A 19,814-nucleotide genomic window follows, 5' to 3' on the forward strand; every position below is an offset into this window, starting at 1 on the left:
GCTTCGTTACGGATATCACAGTATGTTTTGAAAACTCTACAGCGACGAGAAAACGGGGAGAGCGTTCATTGCTTCTGCTTAATCAAGTTCCAAGGAAAGCTGCACCATGTATATAGAGAAAATCATCAATCAGTGCAAAACGGTCAACGCTCGAACGACCTGAGAGGACAATGCAGGAGATCTTCCTAAATACATTGCCGAGGACGTGTACACATACACCATCATATAGGAGCATATCAGCAGAGTGGGCGGTGTTATCCGACATTGCTGCACCTTTGAGACCTCGAGATGCGCCGCATCACGCCGCATTTGGAAAGCTGGTCAATGTCACAACGATTGCAAGCGTTGGCGACAACGACAGCTTCCAGTGTTACCTCACAGCATCTGTAAGAAAAAATGTCCGCGAGGAACTCGGACCACACAAGTAAGGGGCAGACAACTTGCAACTTGTCGTACTTGCAGTCGACTTTACAAACTACCCTCTGCTGTATCTTATTTTACTTCCAGGCCTGGGGCCGTTTGCTAGTCAACCTGTGGCTACAGCAAGGACGTTCCTTTCATGATGAGTTGACACAACCAACGCACGGGTTCTCGTGGAGCCATCGCCCCGCATGTGCTCCTCGAAGATCGCGTTTGCTACTTTCAGCGTCCCAAGGTTGACCTTGAGGCCACCAAAATCGATCGCGGATTGCCCGTCTGTCCCAGCTTCGGTGGCATTGGGGCAAGTTTCTCGGTTCTGCCGCCTGCATCGACAGACAACGAGGCATGACCGACTTATGACTTGGCCTCAGTACGAACACAACAATTACCACAACCGCTGGCCAACAGACCCCAGTATTGCGAACGCCATAGGCTCCGCTCCCAGGAACACGTTATCGCCATTTAACAGGAAGAATGACTCGACAGCTTCCGACCGCAGTTTGGCGCCCCTAACCAGCCGTCAGCGTCGTTCATCAGGAAACAGGCCGGTGGGGACGATAGAAGTAAGGTCGCCGAAAAATAATCTCCGCCAGATTCATCTGCCTGTTATAACGTTGAACAAAGTGCACGTATTCATCGTTGGTATAACTACAACTTTATTTAACAGGGGTAGGTGGGCTAGTTGGTGGTCGATATTGGAATGCATCATGTAACCGCGCAAACAACAAAGGACAAAAAAGAAAGTTCCAGAAGTTCCACGCCTGTCCTGTGTAGTTCCTTCTTTGTCCATTGTTTGCGCATTTCATGATGCATTTCCATACATGATGCATTTCCATACCTACAACTCCAGTAATAAAGACCGGTGCTACCATTTCCGTCATGAGTATGGCCTTGAAATATCCGTCGTGGTGGCCTAGCGGCTATGGTGTTGCGCTGCTAAGCACGAGGTCGCGGGATCATATCCCTGCCGCGGCATCATCATTTCGATGGGGGTGAAATTCAAAAACGCATGTTCCCCATATGGTCAAAATCCCCAGGTGGTCCAAATTTCCGGAGTCCCCCATACGTCGTGCCTCTTAACCAAATCGCGGTTTTGGCATGTAAAACTACAAAATTTAATTTTTTTATGGCCTCGAAGGATGGGATTGGTCGCAAACTTATGCTCCATTGGAATGGTGTTGTCAGGCGCGTTTCGTGGTTGAGTGAAGAGTGCCTTCCTCTGCTTGTTATTTGCGTAGCAAGCGTTTTATTGGGTGAAGGAGTTTTTAAAAGAGCTTCTGGCGCTGCAGCGCTTCACCCATGAAGTCAGTCTGGGGATTCAGTTTCTTCAGGACTGCATAGGTAAAATTATTTCCAATAGCACGTTCCCTTCACCCCTGCTGACATACAGTCACCGGACAAAGACAACTTTATTGTTTCGGACGATTTGGGGCTGCCGCCATGGTCCCTGTCATTCATGGTGCTGCCGATCTTTCATCGTTTGATGAGGCCCCCAAACACTTGCGGCGAATCGAGCGACGTAGATACCTGCGCCGCGTTTCCTCTCGACTGTGAAGAATATCGGCTGGTAGTTGTGTGCATTTAACTGTTCTTCCGGCCTCAGTGTTCTTCCATATGGCAAGAAGCTAAGCTCGCCGAATTTGACAAGATCAGGCACAGTTCCATTAAGACACGGTGAGGGAGGTGCAGTTTGGTGCTTGCTCTCCAACTTACCGAAGCACTTGTGAAGATGAAAATGTAAGCATTATAAGCAAGTAATTGCCCTTAAGCCAGTGTCAGCTTCTTGCAAAAGCTCTCCGGGGACAAACTCCTGGACATTGGACTCCAGGAGTTTGATTTCACGCACGCTGACAAGTAGACTGCACTTGCAAGTTTTCGCGATTGTTACACAAATATTACAGGGTCGGCACAGCATATTTGAGAAAAGCCTTATTGTGCGTCATCGACAGAGAGGAAAGTTATCGCTAAGGAAGTGAAAAAGAAATGCTAAAATATGTTATTGAAGTCTTCTAGTTCGTGGGCAGCACCATTGATCCTGGTGAAGAAGAAGGATTGACCATGAAGGTTTTTGTTGATTATAGAAGACTAAACACAGACACCAAAAAGGATGTGTACTCTCTTTCTCGGATTGGCGATGTAACTGACGGTCTCCTACCGCAGTCCATTTTTCCTCTATTTATTAGCGGTCAGGTTGTTGGCAGATACATTTGAACCCAGACGAGGAAAAAATAACTGCCTTTGTGACAACGGACGGGCTTCACGGATTTAGTGCTGTGCCATTCGGCTTTTGTAATGGGCCAGTAACTTCAGACGATTTATGGACAACATTCTACGAGGAGTTAAATGGGAAATTTGTTGGTTCTATTTTGATGATGATGATGATGCGTGTCAAGATCCGCCCGGGTTCGTGAACAAGGGAGGGCTCGAGGCACACTCTATTAGACGGACGCTCCGCAGCGTGGTGGTGACGAACGATGACTGACCGCTGAGCAGCTGTGCTCATCGGCGTTTATTGGGTTGCTTACCGAGTCTTTAATGTTTGCCTACCGAGCCTGGCGGGCCAACAAAGATTATGGCCGAGGGGGCGTCACATGCTTGTTACACCCCCTTACCCCCAGCTTGTTTGTTAAATAAAAAACGAAACGTCCATTTTCAGAGCATAAGGCTCTGACTCTGTTGTAGCCAGGTCGACGGTGCCTGCTACCCCTGCGAGTGACGGCCCTGGGGCCTCCGCCATCGAATACTACGCCTGGGCACCGGTGTTGGCAGGCCGGGTGTGGCAGCGCCAGGTGCTGTCTCAGCAAGTCTCGCTCCGTCCTAAGGGTCCACAGTGGTCGGCCTTGTGAGTGGTGCCGGACGTGACAACGGCCCAACGGGCGCCGCACCAATGGCAACTCTTGCCGCCTCGGAGGTAGGCGGTGCTCCGCTGGAAGCGACTGGCGTTGCCGCTTGTCCTCCTGTAGGCTGCAACTCTGAAGTGGCAGTCGAAGGTGCTGGCCAGGTCCCGAGGCGAGACCTGACATGGTCGGTGTGTTTGTGCCACGTGGCTCCACATGGCATGCGGGCGAGCAGGGATGAGGCGCTGGCAGGAGATGCCACCTGTCCGGCGGGCCGGGGTGGGTCACAACGAAAGATCGGTCCTGGCGAAAACTGGAGGTCCCAACTGCGGCAAAGGCCCGGGACCGAACCCTTGGTCAGCAGCCAGCTTCTGCTTCAGCTGGTTCATGAGCACTGTGGATCGGAAGTCCAGATGCCAGACGTCCAAGGGTGTATTGACCATCCGACCCAACAGGAGCTCACAGGGCGCACGGCCAGTGACATCGCGGGGCGTGATCCGGTAGTGGAACACCATACGGGCAATCTGCGTCCGGAAATTCCCAGCCTGGCTCTCCTTGAGCTTGTCCTTGATGGCTTGCACCATCCGCTCGGCTGCACCGTCTTAAGCAGGGTGGTACGGCGGAACCATCATCCGGCGGATTCCGTTCTTCTTCAGCAAGGCCAGGTACTCTGTGCTGGCGAAAGCGGGATCATTGTCAGACACGATGACGTCCGGCAACCCCTGGGTGGCGAAGACCTGTCGTCGCGCTGTAATGGTCGCGCCTGCTGATGGAGTGGTGGCAGGTAGAACCTCCACTCACTTCGAGAAGGCGTGCATCACTACCAGGAAGTAATTTCCCTAGAAGGGCACCCCAAATTCCACAGGTAGGCGGGACCAGAGTCTCTGTGAGAACGGCCAGGGGGTGATTTTGACAGGACGTGAGGCCCGCTGATGCTGCCGGCAGATTTGGCAGCTCTGCACCAAAAGGAGCGATGTCCTGGTCCAGACCAGGCCACCAAACATGGGACCTGGCCACCATAGTGGTCTTTTCCACGTCAGGATGATCCGCGTGCAGCAACTGCAGGACCCCGCACCGGAGACTGGGATCACCACCACCAAACCCCATAGTAGGCAGCCCTGCTGCAAGCTCAGCTGGTATCATTGCTCAGCTCAGCTCAGCTCAGTGGCCTTGTGGCTATAGACCTGTTGAACCAATTTCTCCTCATGGGACACCGCCTTGACCACCTTAGACAGGACTGAGTTCCGACTGGTCGCTTGCGATACCGCAGATCTTAAGAGCACCTCCGGGTACGCGTGTTCCAGCGTGAACACTTCCATAGTTTCTCGAACAGCGTCAGATACCTCTAGCAGGGGCAGGTGGCTCAGGGCATCAGCAGGTCCCACGTACTTTTCGGGACGGTAAACCGGCTGGTAACTGTACGCTGTCAGCCGCAAGGCCCAGCATACCACTCTATGTGGTATCTGCACAGGAACTGCCTTGTCAGGCCTCAGCAGCCCCAACAGCGGCTTGTGCTCCGTGATCGCCTCGAACTGATGGCCCCGCAGATACTGGTGGAAGCGTTTGACACCGAACATGAGGGCCAGGCGTTCCTTGTCCAGCTGGCTGTAGCATTGCTCTGCAGCATGAAGAGGAGAAGTAAACAAGACAGGGCGTTCCTTGCCACCCTTGTCCCGGTGCGCCAGGACAGCTACCACGCTTTACGGTGACGCGTCTACGGTCCGGACGACAAGGCTTGACAAGATCGAAGTGCACTAGCACTGGAGCCTTGATGACTAGCTCCTTGCTGCACTTGAAGGTCCGACCCTGCTCCTTGTTCCAGACCCATTGCTGACCATCTCGAAGCAGAAGATGGAGCGACTGTAGATGCTCCGACAGGTTCAATAGAAAACTCCTGCAGAAGTTGATGAGGCCGAGGTAGCTCTGAAGCTACTTCTTGTTCTGGGGCTCAGGCGTCTTGAGCAAAGCATCAACTCTGCGGAGAGCCGGGGCTAGACCAGCCTGGAAAATGCATGTCCCAAGTAACACAGGGGACCAGGAAAATGGACGTTTCCCGCTTGAGCTTGATGCCGGCGTCCTGCAGTCGTGCAAGGATGTTGTGCAGGTTTTGCAGGTGGTTCCCTTCGACGCTGCCAGTAACCAGGATGTCATCCAAGTACACCGCCACGTGCCTCATGCCCCTGAAAAGGTTGTCCATCTCCCACTGAAATATGGCCGGGGCTGAGGCCACGCCAAACGGTAAGCGCGTTTACTCGAAGAGCGCCAAAGTGGTCGATGTTGAGACATACTTCCGGGAGGCGTCCTGGAGCACCAGCTGCTGGTAAGCATATCTGAGGTCGAGCATGGTAAACTTCTGTCCACCGAACGACGCTGACTAGAGATATTTTATCCGGGGCAGCGGGTACTTCTCGACGGTAGTGACGGAGTTGATGGTAACCTTGAAATCCCCACAGATCCTGACACTGCCGTCTCGCTTGAGGACTGGTACAATGGCAGGCGCCCATTGAGACGTGTTGACGGGCACCAGGATGACCGCTCGCTGTAACCGTTCCTGCTTCTGCGTGACCCCGTCCTTCAGGGCGAATGCCAGTGGTTAGAGGCTTGAAAAAAACGTGGCCGGGCTCCATCAGGTACATAAATGCCAGCCTGGTACTCTGGCAGACGAAGGCCCAGTGCATGAATCCAGTGTCGGCCCAGTTCACCGACGACCCCTTGGTTAATAAAGGGGAACGGTTTCCTCCCGGTCGCCAAAGCGAACGCTGACCTGGGCCTGACCCTGGACCTGGGAGAGATACCCGGAGTAGCTGCTTAGCTTCACGCCCGAAGCCTCGACGGAGGCTCCGGGGAAAGTACCCTGGAAGAGTTTTCCGGCCATTACTGACACGCTGGCCCCTGTGCCTAGCTCCATAGAAATGGGGTGCCCGCAGATTTCAACGGTCAGCATGTACGGCGGCAAAGACGACGGTGCAAGGCCTGTGTGCCACATGTACAAAATCGGCGGATCTTCGGCCGCGATGTGGAGCCTGGCCGCGGAAGAACTTGAGCCTGCTGCCGCACGCCCCCACCGCGTTTCCTTGCGACGGCTACCCTGGCCGCGGGCTTGTGTGCTACCCGGGCTCGAACCAAGCTGCTGCTGCTGTTTGCTGTTCGTCCTCTCCCTTCGGCATACCCGTGCCAGCTGCTCAGTTTTCCAGCACGTGAAACATTGTGCTTGAGTGAACTGGCACTGTGAGGGGGAGTGGGCACTATCGCAGCGACCGCAGGTACGCCCTTTGTCGCCAACTTGTTGTTGACCGCCGCTTCCACCGATGGTGAGCCATTCGCACGGGCAATCTTGCCGGCGTCCTTGGAGGCAGATTGCATTGCCAGCGCTGCCTTCACGGCGTCGTCCAGCGACGGGTCGGGAAGCTCCAGGAGTCGCGTCTGCATGGCGGGGTTGATGCCGCAGACGAAACGGTTCCTCAGCAGCGAGTCTAGCTGGTCCCTGAAAACGCAGGCATTAGCTAACCCTTGTAGCGCAGGAAGGAACTCCCCGAGGGACTGTCCTTCCCGGCGGCTCCGGTTGTTGAACCGGAAACTCTCTATTAGTGAGGACGGTGCTGGGTTGAAATGCGAGCGCAGTATCGCCAGCAGCTCACCCAGCGACTTAACATGCGGCGGGGCTGGCATGAGAAGGTCGAGCAGGAGACTGAAGACGCGGGTCCCGCAGCTGGCCAGGAAATGTCCCATTGTTTGGCATTGGGTGTGTCGTTTGCCCGGAAGAACACATGGACGTGATCCTCGTAAACTGGACAGGAAGACCCATCTCCCTCGAACGGCTCGAGCCTTCCGTACAGCGGCATGACGGCAGCAACGGGGCTGGTGTGTCGCCGCTCGAGGCGGCGTGGGACGATCTGTGGGTACTGGTCGGCAAGGTCACGATCCGCCCGGGTACGTGAACAAGGGAGGGCTCGAGGCACCCTCCGTTAGACGAACGCTCCGCAGCGTGGTGGTGACGAGCGATGACTGACCGCCGAGCAGCTGTGCTCGTCGGTGTCATTGGTTGCGGTGTGGTGACCAATGTTGCCTACCGAGCCTGACAGGCAACCGAGTCTGGTGGGGCAACGAGCATTATGCTCTAGGGGGCGTCTCATGCTTGTTACAATGTGATTCTTGGCCGTACGTTGGGTGAACATAACAGACGGGTTAGCATTGTTCTGGACTGTGCCGAAAAAGCCGCGTTGATCCTAACTTCCGAGAACTGTTGTTTTAGCGACACGAAGGCGTTACCACTTGGCCACTTAGCTCCGGAATGGCGTGAGGCCAGACGCGCGGAAAATTGAGGCAGTCATCTCTTCCAAACGGCCAAAGAACGCACGAGACCTGATGAGCTGTCGGGGCGTATGCTCCTATTTCGGTCGCTTCGTGCCACAATTCACCGACGTGGTGCAACCCCTCACGTCTTTTCCACAAAGGCGTCCCTTTTGACTGGACATCCACTTGTGACGACTCGTTCGGCCAGCTCAAAATTCTGCTAAGATTTGGGGCCTGTATTGCGCCACTAGGATTTATCCTGCTCTATAGAAGCGCTCACTTATGCTGAGGGCATCGGCATACGTTCTATAGTAGCCCAACGTTATCAAGATTCTGTACATGTTGCGACTTACCTAAGTTTCTCTTTGACTAATGCAGAACATAATTACACCGTCACCGAACGAGAATGTTTGGCAGCAGTTTTCGCCGTCTAAAAATTTCGGACCTACACCTGCGGGCGCCTGTTCGCGATCGTTACCGATTGAGGGAGCGAGTCAAAGCGTAATTGAAAATGAATCAATTAAGGCACGATGGTCGTGGTCCCTATTCCAAGACCCCACTTACACGTGCGGCTCTTTGGACTTGGTCCAGAAGAGCCAAGTGGCTCTCCCGAACCTCGTTCACAAGCCATGCCTCCCACTGCCAACTTCTCATTAATGCATGTTGGTATCTTATGGGACTATCTGTGCATAAGCCTCTTGGGGCACTCCCATGTGATGTATTTTACTGTGGGTGTGTGTGCACCACGGGCACTCGTCATGTACCCTCGTGGGGTGTATTCTGTGTAGTTGGTGAAGGTTGGAATATGTATTCGTCCGAATAAGACGCCAGCCCCTATACTGTTGGCTGTTTAAATTAGAACGGTGGTGTCCAAAACGACTCCGCTCTTGCCTTTGCTGTAGGAGGCTGTCACGGGAATTCGGAGGAAGGTCATCGCTAATCACCGAGCAACACGGTCCGCCCTCGCGTTTTCTGCCAGTCCTTTGTGTGCCGGACACCATATGATAGTGTGGTGCCCTTCTAGTAGACTGCCTAAAATTTTGATTATTGATACGGGTGCCTTTCCATTTATAAAGACGCGGCAAGCCGCTTGTCATTCGGATAGCAGCCGAAATTGTTTGGCGCTCGGCTTCCTGGCTGGCCAAGGCGACGGCTGCAGCCTCTGCCACACATTCCAAGGTGGTTTTGGCGGATGCCGTTGTTATGCTGTTGTTACGCGTAGAGACCATGCTAAAAGTGTTTTAGCTGCTTCGACTGGCATCCGTGTAATACACTCCCAGTCCCACGAAAAAGCATTTCTGAAGAGGCTTTACCTTTGCTCTGCGTCGTCCGGGATGGTACATGGGGTGCATGTTTTCGGGAAACGCTGCCACAGCGATTTGCGATCGAACGTTGTGGTCTATCTGTGCCGTTTCCTCTCCATAATACTGCGGTCTCAGGGGAAAACCTAGCCTCGCCAATACTTCCCTGCCCTGAGTTGAAGAACAAAGTCGTTCTTTCTGAGCATATAACGTCGCGACTGCGCACTCGTCAAAAGTATTGTGCAGATCCAGTTCCTGAAATCTCTCTGTGCTAAGGCATTCGGGAAGGCCAAGGGTTGCTTTGAAGTCTTTTCTTTTTATTCTGTTTGCTTGTGTGATCTCTTTTCGCATTTTGCACTGACTGGTACGTCTCCGTGATCCGTGCGGTCGTCTGGCACTGTGGGAGCTGTCACTTAAGAGTCCGACTTCGGGATGTCTTACAAGGCTGGTCGTCGCCACACAGACACCGACTGCTACTGCCGCTTATCTCTGGCAATGACAGAATGCGATGCAGACAATATTGATGACTGTTTTACTCCCATTTCTGCCACCTTTCCACATTCTGCGGTTTTCAAGACAGATGGAAACGATTATGCAGATCCCACGCACTACGGGAATCGATGTAAACGAAGCTTTCTGTGCTGTTTGCTTTGAATGACGATAATAAGCGGTGATGTTGACGGTGTATGTTTAATTTCTTGAAACTTCTGTCCAACACATGAGTGGTGAGTAGATCTTAAACTTTACCTTGCGTGCACCACTGCTCTTTTATCTGCGCAGTACACAAAACACAAAGGGGGAGGTGCTTGCTTTAGGTGTTTTGTGCGCCATATTTCATAACCTCTACGAGGGTTGAGCATTGTCATTGCGTCACATGGCACATCGCATCGTGGCAGAAGCATTAAACTTGAATTGAATTACGGGGCTGTATTTTATTTAGCCGGCAGCTGCTAGGTGTTCATGTACCGGACGCCTCCGCAAAGCCGTGACCCAAGCCCAAACGCAGACTACACCAACGTTGCCAATAAACAGCAGAGGACCGACAGCTGACATTACAACCTTCGACGACGCTAAGTCGAGTACCAGCCCGGCGACGGTGTTTGGGTTTGGATCGCTATATGCCCACGAGGACTTAGGGAGAAGCTTTAATGCCGCTATTCGGACCCTACAAGATCATCCGACGCATTGGCGCACTCGACTATGAGGTCGCGCCAGACGGCATTTCACTATCACCGCGGTGCGGCTCACGACCTGAAATAGACCATGTTATGCGACCTAAGCCGTTCTACCAATGCTAACGTACTTTTGGACATACCTGAACTTCGGAATTCTTTTTGGACTCTGTGACTTTCCATTTTTTTTATTCGTTGTTGTGGTACTGTTTAATAGGTGTCCTTTTGTTGTTGTTTTTTGCTCTCCTGTCATGTTTGTAGCATCGGGACGATGCTTTTTGAGAGGGGGGCATTGACACGTGTATTTGTATATCTTGTTCAGGTGACCGTTTTTCACCGTCTAAAAATGTTATCGCTCAGCGCGCGACGCGCCCGCATTTATCGGAAGTTTCTCGAATGTTATCGACGGTTCTTGCTGGTCTCCGTTGTCGCCGAAGCTTGAGTAATCTGATTGCTCGTACGAAGCGAATTGCGTAAAACTTTCTGGAGGACAAGCGGGCACCAGAGATTACTCTGGAACCTTCGATGGCTCATGTATAAAAGCCGATGCGCTTGACAGGGAGATAAGATTTTGACGATGGCCGACTGTGTTCGCCGCTATAGTTGTGCTTTAAATGTACCCTGTCATTGTGCGCGCAGGCTCTCCCAATAAATATGTTTCATGATTCACAGTATTGCTTTTGTATTCCTTACCGTCACTACTACGTGACAATTCTGTCAAATCGACGACGTCGAACAATGCCATAGCCACAAAGCTATCGCAGCGGGCACAGAAGTGTTCATTTGACGTGCGACTGCTTGCATTGTGTTGCCTAGACCCAGCCGTGCGCTTTAATTCGCTCTGCTTCTGCGCGCACTGCATAACTTGTCAGCTACACATATGTGCATGATTTTATTTTTCACAAATAGCACGAACGCACCGCACCTTGAACTAAACCTTATCTGGCGTTTTCTTGCCTTCTCACATCACCATTTCGCGTCCCCCCCCCCTTGTATATTATAGGAACTGCGAGCGAAGAGAAGCTAGGCTGTTATTTATTCGATTCGTGATTGCGTCGGTCCTACCTATTCCCTGCCCCCTGTGCCCCCTGCTCTCTTTCATTCTTCCTACCGTCCCTCTGGACTTGCACGTTCGTACAAAGGGAAGCACTTGCGGGGGGTCCCGGATAATTACAGATATCAAGAGGCTAAAGTGACGACAAACCGGGAGTTCCAGAGGGTATTGTGCACATTCGGCGCGGTGCAGTCCAAACGAGTTGTTCGCGTCACTTTTCTTCTCTGACACGCTTCTTCCATGAGAGTGGACACGGGAACAGCGCTTGTGGCACCACGCCTAATCGCCTTGTTTTCACTATGCAGGTCTTGCTTTTTATCATCTTCGGATGGTCGTCCTGCTTATCCCGTGAACCCGCACCGTCCCATTTACTTGTGCCAGCCTCAGGCATGAACGAAGCCTATTTCAGCGATACGCCAGCCGAGATACCGACCTATTCGCTCGACGTTTCCTTCGGCCTGCCAGCCACATCGACACAGCCATCACCAGGAGAGGCTGATTTAAGCTGCCGACCCATCGACCTACACTTCAGTGGACACGGGAACAGCGCTTGTGGCACCACGCCTAATCGCCTTGTTTTCACTATGCAGGTCTTGCTTTTTATCATCTTCGGATGGTCGTCCTGCTTATCCCGTGAACCCGCACCGTCCCATTTACTTGTGCCAGCCTCAGGCATGAACGAAGCCTATTTCAGCGATACGCCAGCCGAGATACCGACCTATTCGCTCGACGTTTCCTTCGGCCTGCCAGCCACATCGACACAGCCATCACCAGGAGAGGCTGATTTAAGCTGCCGACCCATCGACCTACACTTCAGTGGACACGGGAACAGCGCTTGTGGCACCACGCCTAATCGCCTTGTTTTCACTATGCAGGTGCGTATAATTGCCTCTCTTCATGCTAAAAAATCTGATAACCGCTACCTGGTACTGTTCCCGTGTCCACAGGTGTTATTTGACACAGTGCACGAATGTTTTTCTGTTATCCTACTGTTATTACGTTCGGGGGATGTCGAGACTAACCCTGGACCTAACACACGTTCTGAATCTCTGCTTGATATTGAATCGCTTCCTTCTGATCCTTCAGAACAAATGAACGTTTTATTCAAACTGCTTAAGGATCTGCACACTCGATCGCTTCAAAATTCCAAAACACAAGCCGAACTAGCTGCTGACGTAAAGTCGATCAAAAATGGCCAGAAAAACATTGAAACAAAAATTACCGGTCTCCAAAATCGCTTAGATTTACTTGAAGAAAAATTTAAAACCGTCGACCAAGTAACCAAAGCAATCTCAGAAGTAAATGACAAGGTAAACAGTACGACCTGTCGCTTGGAAGCGCTTGACTTACACCTCGTTGACATTGAAGACAGATCGCGCCGTGATAACCTAATATTTCGCGGTATCCCTGACACAAAAGAATCATGGCAAGAAACCGAGACCAAGCTAATATCAACGATTAAATCATTCTTCGATACATTTCCTGATGACGCCCTCCATCGCGCACATCGCCTCGGCCCTTTCGATCCTAACAAGTGTCGCCCCATAGTTGCAAAGTTTTCACATTCGAAAACCCGGGAGAAAGTGTTCGCGCTGCGCGATCAATTCAAACAAAATAACCTTACTATTAGCGAAGACTTCTCGGTTCCCACCCGCGCTGCTCGCAAAAAGTTAATCGAGTTCGGTACCAGTCAACCCGGTTCCCCTAACTTTAAACTCCGCTACAATAAATTGTTTCTGAACAATAAATGTTATATTTACGATGCATCTACCGATAGCGTCCGTGAAAGAGCGCAGAGTGCATCTGGCACATTACAGAATCATTCGGTTCCACTACGTGCGTTACAATAGGGAAGCGTAAGGGGTAGTGGCCTAACATCACAAAAAGCTTTACCTTACTTGCCTATTCTTTTTACAAATATAAGAAGTCTTGTAAATAAATTTCATTCTTTATCTTCGGCAATCGACACATGCGATGCAAAAATTATTGCCTTGACAGAAACTTGGCTTCCTGCACATGTGCGCGATTATGATACTTTCTGTGGCGCCGGCAATTTCGCTGTCTACCGCTGTGACCGATCTGCACGTCGAGGAGGAGGCGTCCTTCTCGCAATTTCTAAAGATATTCCATCAGTTCATATAAATATTAACACTGAACTTGAAACCACGTGGGCTTGCCTAACTCTCGGTCACACAAAGATAATCCTCGGCGTTTGCTACCGCTCACCCTCGTCATCTGCCACTTTCACTGAACAGCTACACGATGCTATTAATCTAATTTTTTCCCGTTTTCCTACAACACCGTTATTCTTGCTCGGCGATTTTAATTTTCCAAATTTAATATGGAATACGCATCCACCCACCGTAAAGCCTTTTTCCGTTCAGGCTAAAGATTTCTGTGAACTGTGTTCCCTATTTTCATTTTCCCAACTTGTGACTCAGCCTACCAGATCATCAGTCAGAACCGCTAATACGCTTGATTTAATCCTAACTAATCGACCAGAAATTGCTTCCTCTATAACATACCTACCTGGTATTAGCGACCATACCTTACTGACATTCGGTTTAAAAGTCTGCTATCCCAAAAGGATAAAAGTTAAGAAAGTAATACGCGATTACAAGAAAGCCAACTTTGAAGCCATTAACAATGAACTATCGTCATTTATTCAAACATTTTTTGTTGATTTTGAGAACCGTACGGTCCAGTCAAATTGGGATATATTTGTAGACCAAGTACGCCTATTAACTGAAAAGTTCATTCCTAATCGCATCATCACTTCTAATCCTCAATCTCCTTGGTATAACTCTTATATAAAGCGCCTATCTAACAGAAAAAAACGTCTCTATCGCTTAGCTAAATCATCTGCAAGTAAAAGAACTTGGAAAACCTATAACGTTGCCAATCATCTATACTTAACTGCGCTAAAAAATGCTAAAGACCATTACTTATCCCATACATTACCTGACATGCTTACGACAGATATCCGAAAGTTTTGGCGCGTCATTAACCCGTCTTCTGATAGCTCGATCACCTTGAAAGATGAGTCTGGTGAATTTATTCCAAATGAAGCTTGCGCAAACATTCTCTGTGAATCATTTGCAAATAATTTTTCCACTTCATCGCACATTGATCAACCACACACAGAGCACTACAACTATCTCATTATGCAACCCATAGCTCTTGACTTTGCAGGTATTGCTAGGCTGATTGATGATTTGCCTTTAAACTCAGCTCCCGGTTATGATACCATTAATAGTAAGTTTTTGAAAAACACTAACACATACTGTTCTGTAATACTTGCTAATATTTTCCAGCAATCAATAAACACTTGTACTCTGCCTGCTCAATGGAAAATAGGGAAGGTGGTTCCGTTGCATAAGTCTGGTAACAAAAACTCACCCCTGAATTACCGCCCGATTTCGCTTACCAGCACATGTTGCAAACTTCTTGAACATGTTATATTTACTAATCTCGTTAACTTTCTTGACTCGAACACATTTTTTACCCCTGCTCAACATGGTTTTCGCAAAACATTCTCTTGTGAAACCCAACTAATATCTTTCACTCATAGATTACACTGTATTTTAGACCGCGCCTCCTGTGCCGACTGTATATTTTTAGACTTTAGCAAAGCATTCGACAAGGTTTGCCACAAACTGCTCCTATTCAAGCTGAGTCTTTTAAACCTTGACAGTAACCTGCTGAAATGGATTGAGTGTTTTCTAACTAACCGTCATCAATTTGTTACTGCGAATAATTATGATTCATCATTGACTGCGGTTCGTTCTGGTGTGCCTCAAGGATCAGTACTAGGGCCCCTACTTTTCCTGATTTATATTAATGACCTACCTTCTTCATTGACATCTCATATTCACTTGTTTGCCGACGATTGTGTGATATATCGTGAAATAATTACTAACGACGACACTAATGCTCTTCAGTCTGACTTGGACTATGTGATTGATTGGTGTAACACTTGGCTCATGGAACTTAATATTAATAAATGTAAAGTTATGCGCGTGCAGAGGAACACCAGTACTCTTCCTACTTACTATCTAGATAATATTCCTCTAGAACCCGTTAACTCATACAAATACTTAGGTGTTCATATAACAGCAAAACTAACCTGGAACATTCACACTCAGTACATAATAAGTAAAGCTAATAGCATGCTCGGTTACTTACGCCACAAGTTTTCCAAAGCTCCATCATCCTTAAAATTACTACTTTACCAGTCATTAGTGCGTCCTAAATTAGAATACGCTGCAGCTGTGTGGGACCCATACCATGAAAACCTCATTTCTTCACTCGAGCTTGTCCAAAATAACTCAGTCCGATTCATATTTTCAAATTATAACCGTACCGCTAGCGTAACATCAATGAAAGACAATCTATCTCTTCCATCACTTGCATCTCGTAGAACAATAGCACGTTTGACACTGTTTCACAAATTTTATTACCATTCCTCCCTTCACAGTAACTTCATTTCTCAACCTCATTACCTATCGAGCCGCATCGATCATCACCATAAGGTCAGACTTCAAACAGGCAACACTAACACTTTCAGTCAATCTTTCTTTCCCAGATCATCACGGCAGTGGAACCACCTTCCCCGTGAAATTGTATCTATTGTCGACAACAAACTGTTTCGTAAGGCTTTAGCTAACATTGTATAATTAGGAATTATTAACATGTTATTTCATTTACTTGCCGTACTTACAAGCGACTAAGGTCGACACTGATTAACATTGTAATAACAGGAATTATCAACATGCTACTTTTTTTACATTGTGTGTCGTACTTACAAATTTTGGGCAAGATATTACATAGTATTGTATAATTAGTAATTACTAACACACTGTATTGTTTATTTTCCGTACTTTATTGTTATACCTCCCGTTTTCCCACTCCCCTCTGTAATGCCTTCGGGCCTTGAGGGTACCATAAATAAATAAATAAATAAATAGAATAAAATAAATATACACGCTCTGAACCGCCCTCGGACGCGGTGTGCAGGACAGCAGCAGCCCCGACAGCAGCAGCAGCAGCAGCAGTGGAAAAGTAGAAGAAAAAATTAAGGAAAGCCTGGCTTTAAAATGATATTAGTTTGGGGCCACTTTTTGTCGCTGAGTCTCGTCCCAGGGCTAAGGGTCACTTTTGTTTATGAGACTGCCTGCTTTAAATGGCTAATCGGCCAGTGGTGCGCGCATTCTTCAGGTGGTTCGGCATGTTGTTTGAGCCGGCATTGGCGGCGAGCTCGACCACTGGAAAAACTAGCGCCACCGTCGGCGTGACGTGGCATGGGGATCACGTGGACACAGCAGCCGCGGCGGCTGCTGCGGGAGCGCCGAAGCGAGACGAAAACGAAAGTTTAAAGTCCCACCTGCGCCACGGTTCTGATTCAGTGGTGAGGCTTTCTCGCCTTGGGTGTCTGCTTGACAACATTTGAAAGTACTATAATAGGCTGGTGGCCGCCTTTGGAGGCGTGCAGCATGGTAGGCTACTTGCTCGGTGCCGCAGTGCCGGACGCACGCAACGGAGCCCGTTGTCAGCCTTATTCACACGGAGCCACCGGGCAAGGAACTGCGTGAAGCTTGGCTGGCGAAACTTAGAAGCGGCAGACAGCCATCAGCTACAACTCGGGTATGCAGCAAGCACAGACGCGAGGAACATTTCTGCTACGGCGCCGGGACTGCGCGATGTTCGGTGAGTCGCAGAAAACGCGCACTGAAGCACTCGACCGCGACCGCTGCCTGGCTAATGTCATGACGGCTTGGTCTATGAACTTGTTGATGCTAGATACTGGCAAGTTCACTGGAACGGAAAGGGAGCGTTAAGACGCACAATTAAAAAAGGCATGGCATAGGTCATGTCTGTGTTATGAATAATGCACTGGGTTACGAAAATCAAGCAGAGGGAAATCGCCTGCTGAGAAGACGGATACACTTACAGTACGACGCAACTGGAGAAATAATATTGAAATGTCCAAGAATTTAGAAGACAAAAAAAGATTGAATCGTAGCGACGGCACATTACAATCGCCGTAGCTAGGCGTCGAAGTCTCGATAACGGAAATATTTTTGAACAGTTAGCGTCCACGCAACAACGGTTTCTAGCGTACTATCACATGCTCATATGCTGCGGCCTAAAGCTCAGGGGATGGTGCGAGAACATGCTCACAGCGAAAGCAAAACATTGTGCGCGGACATGCATGCAGACGCGCAGTTGGTCGCTGCGAAATCATGCTATCGCTGGATTGAGGCTCCATTCTGTTATGCCCCCTTTGGTTATAGAGACAGCCCACTATAAAAACATATTTCACATAGTTTACTCTCAGCGTTTGCCTAGCCTTCACGCAAGAAGCCGGTTCGGGAGACTCCATCGCGGCGACCGCGCGCAGTGGCGTTCACATACTGTGCGTGTTTGGTAAAGAGACAGCATCTGTAAACGATTCTGTGTTTTCAGTTTGCCCAAGATTATTATATGGACAGTCAAAAACTTCCCTCGTTTTGAGAGTACCTGCATAAATGTCCAGCAGGGCTGTCACGTGGTGTTTTTATTGAGCGCCGTAAGCGAAACCTATGAGGAGCGTGCCGCGTGATCCCTCTTACTGCGCAAGTGAGGCGCTTCCGACAGATGGCGACTCCGTAACTCCTCGCCGCCAATATCGAGAGCCATGCACGAGGATGCGACATCTGGTCATCTGGGGTTTATTAGTTCGTTTAAGCGGGCACAGGAGCGTTTTTACTTTCCCAAAATGCGTGATACTACAGTCAAGCAATACGTCAGCATTTGCGAACGATGTTAGTGCTACAAGCGCTCTTCGACGTTTTCTCCGGGTTCCTTTCATTCTTTACCACCCCCTAGTGTCTTTTGAAATAGTGGTTGCATATCTATTGGGCCCGTTCCCAGTAATATACAACGATAACAGATGGGTGATCGTATGCGTCGGCCACCTGACCCGTTACGCAGAAACTGCATCTTAGGCATTGACACGCGTTGTAGCCTTCTTGCTTTGCTTGATTATTCTTCCTGCAAGGCGTTCCCAGCGAAACCATTAGTCATCACGGTCGCCTGTTCGGCATGGACGCCGTGCAAGAATTTCTTCGTCTCTCCACTTCGTAGTTCCGTCATTCGACACCCTATCATGCTCAGGCCAATGATCTTGTCGAATGCGCAAACAGCACCCTTACTAACATGCTGACCGTGTACGTGTCTACTGACCACAATGACTGGAATGACGTACTTCCATTCATCACATGTATGCTCATAATACTGCAAAGCATGAGACGACGGATTACAGTCAATTTTACCTGTTTTATGCACGTTCACTGTTAAACTGAACGGACATAATACTACCATTTAACTTTCACAGCGAGTGTTTGATTGCTAAAACACTACGCCTAGCCCAAGAAGCCTGTCGTATTGCTCGTTCTCTTACTATAGCGTCAGAACATCGAGCGAAGGAGCGATATGACACCTGACATCCGCCTGTACCGTACACGAAAGGAGAGTTTGCATGGCTGTTGACCGCTCAAAGCAAACATGGCCTGTGACAAAAGTTCATGTCCCAGTATACTGGCCCATGAGTCATCGCAGATCGTTTGAGTGACTTGACCTACATGGTGGCACGTTTGATTTCAGCTCGTTGCCGTTTAGCTGTTCCCAGTTTGCACACGTCGCTTGTCCAAAGCATGTTCACCTTATCATTCGCCAGTGATTGGACTCGGCCGGCGGGCTTTGCCTGTGAAGCGGGGATTACGACAGTACGGTCCAGGAAAGGAGAATAGGAGGAAGGCGAGAGCTAGCGGCCCTTCAGGCCCGCATTGCAATTAAGGCCCTCAAGTGAAGCCCATTTGCCCATATCAATATATATTTGAACATGTATACTGTGTCTGGCGACACTACCTTGCTTTAAAACGAGAAGTCAAAATGAATGATTGAAAAAACCACTGGCGTTCAAATGTTTGCACGATACGCGACTGAAGAACCAATTTCAATTTGTTGTAAACAATTGAAGTTTGTTTTAACATCTATCAAAATACTCGCTTACCGAATGTTGAAGCAAGAAAATGCAAGGCTCGTCAACTTACCCGCATCGCAGTTCCTATGTAAGGCACCACGACGGCGAAAGCAGTCATCAGCGTGCCGCTGCCGAATTCTGCAAAGTGCATTGCGTGTAAGGCAGAGAGGAAAGCAAACAAAAAAAACGCCGTAGGAACAGACACAAACGCTGTTTTTCTTCTGTGCTAGAAACAAGGCATTGCCACAAGACAGGAAATGCGCTGATGTCGTTCTCTTGTACCTGCGTAGCGTTTGTACCTCGCTGTTAGGGTGACTAAGGAACTACGCTGAACGTTATTTCCTGGCACTCCTTACCTGTGTAAATAGCCTTCCATCTTATTGTGTCAAGGAAAAGAAAGAATAATAAACAAGGACTCTCGCTTCTGTCGCATCTTGCTGCAGTTTTGCGCTATAAGATAGCCTTCTTATATATAACAAACCACAACAAGAGACAATATGCGCACGCTGACAACCTATCATTCTCTTCTGCTACAAAAATCAGTTTTATACTTCACACTATAGTGTCAGCGCCACAGCTAGAACCTCTGCGTGGTGTTCTCTAAAGGTGTCCGTCATTGTCAGCATCTCAGCAAGAGCCTGCATTGATGTCAATGCTGCTACATAACTACTTTTTAGCATGGCTCTTCAAAAAAAAAACCGGTAGCCGTCGTTG

General features: G+C 49.3%; 1 protein-coding gene across 2 annotated transcripts in view; it reads right to left on the reverse strand.

Annotated features, from left to right (window-relative positions):
- LOC142592644 (putative sodium-dependent multivitamin transporter) overlaps window positions 1-19,814 on the reverse strand; it is a 117,237-nt gene that overhangs the window by 15,632 nt on the left and 81,791 nt on the right. For both annotated transcript variants that reach the window (XM_075704203.1, XM_075704201.1), the window contains exon 11: window positions 19,171-19,238. In XM_075704203.1, the coding sequence (XP_075560318.1) occupies window positions 19,171-19,238 (68 nt within the window). The remainder of the gene's footprint in view (window positions 1-19,170; window positions 19,239-19,814) is intronic.

Source organism: Dermacentor variabilis, chromosome 9, assembly GCF_050947875.1.
Source record: "Dermacentor variabilis isolate Ectoservices chromosome 9, ASM5094787v1, whole genome shotgun sequence".
Classification (NCBI taxonomy): Eukaryota; Metazoa; Arthropoda; class Arachnida; order Ixodida; family Ixodidae; genus Dermacentor; species Dermacentor variabilis.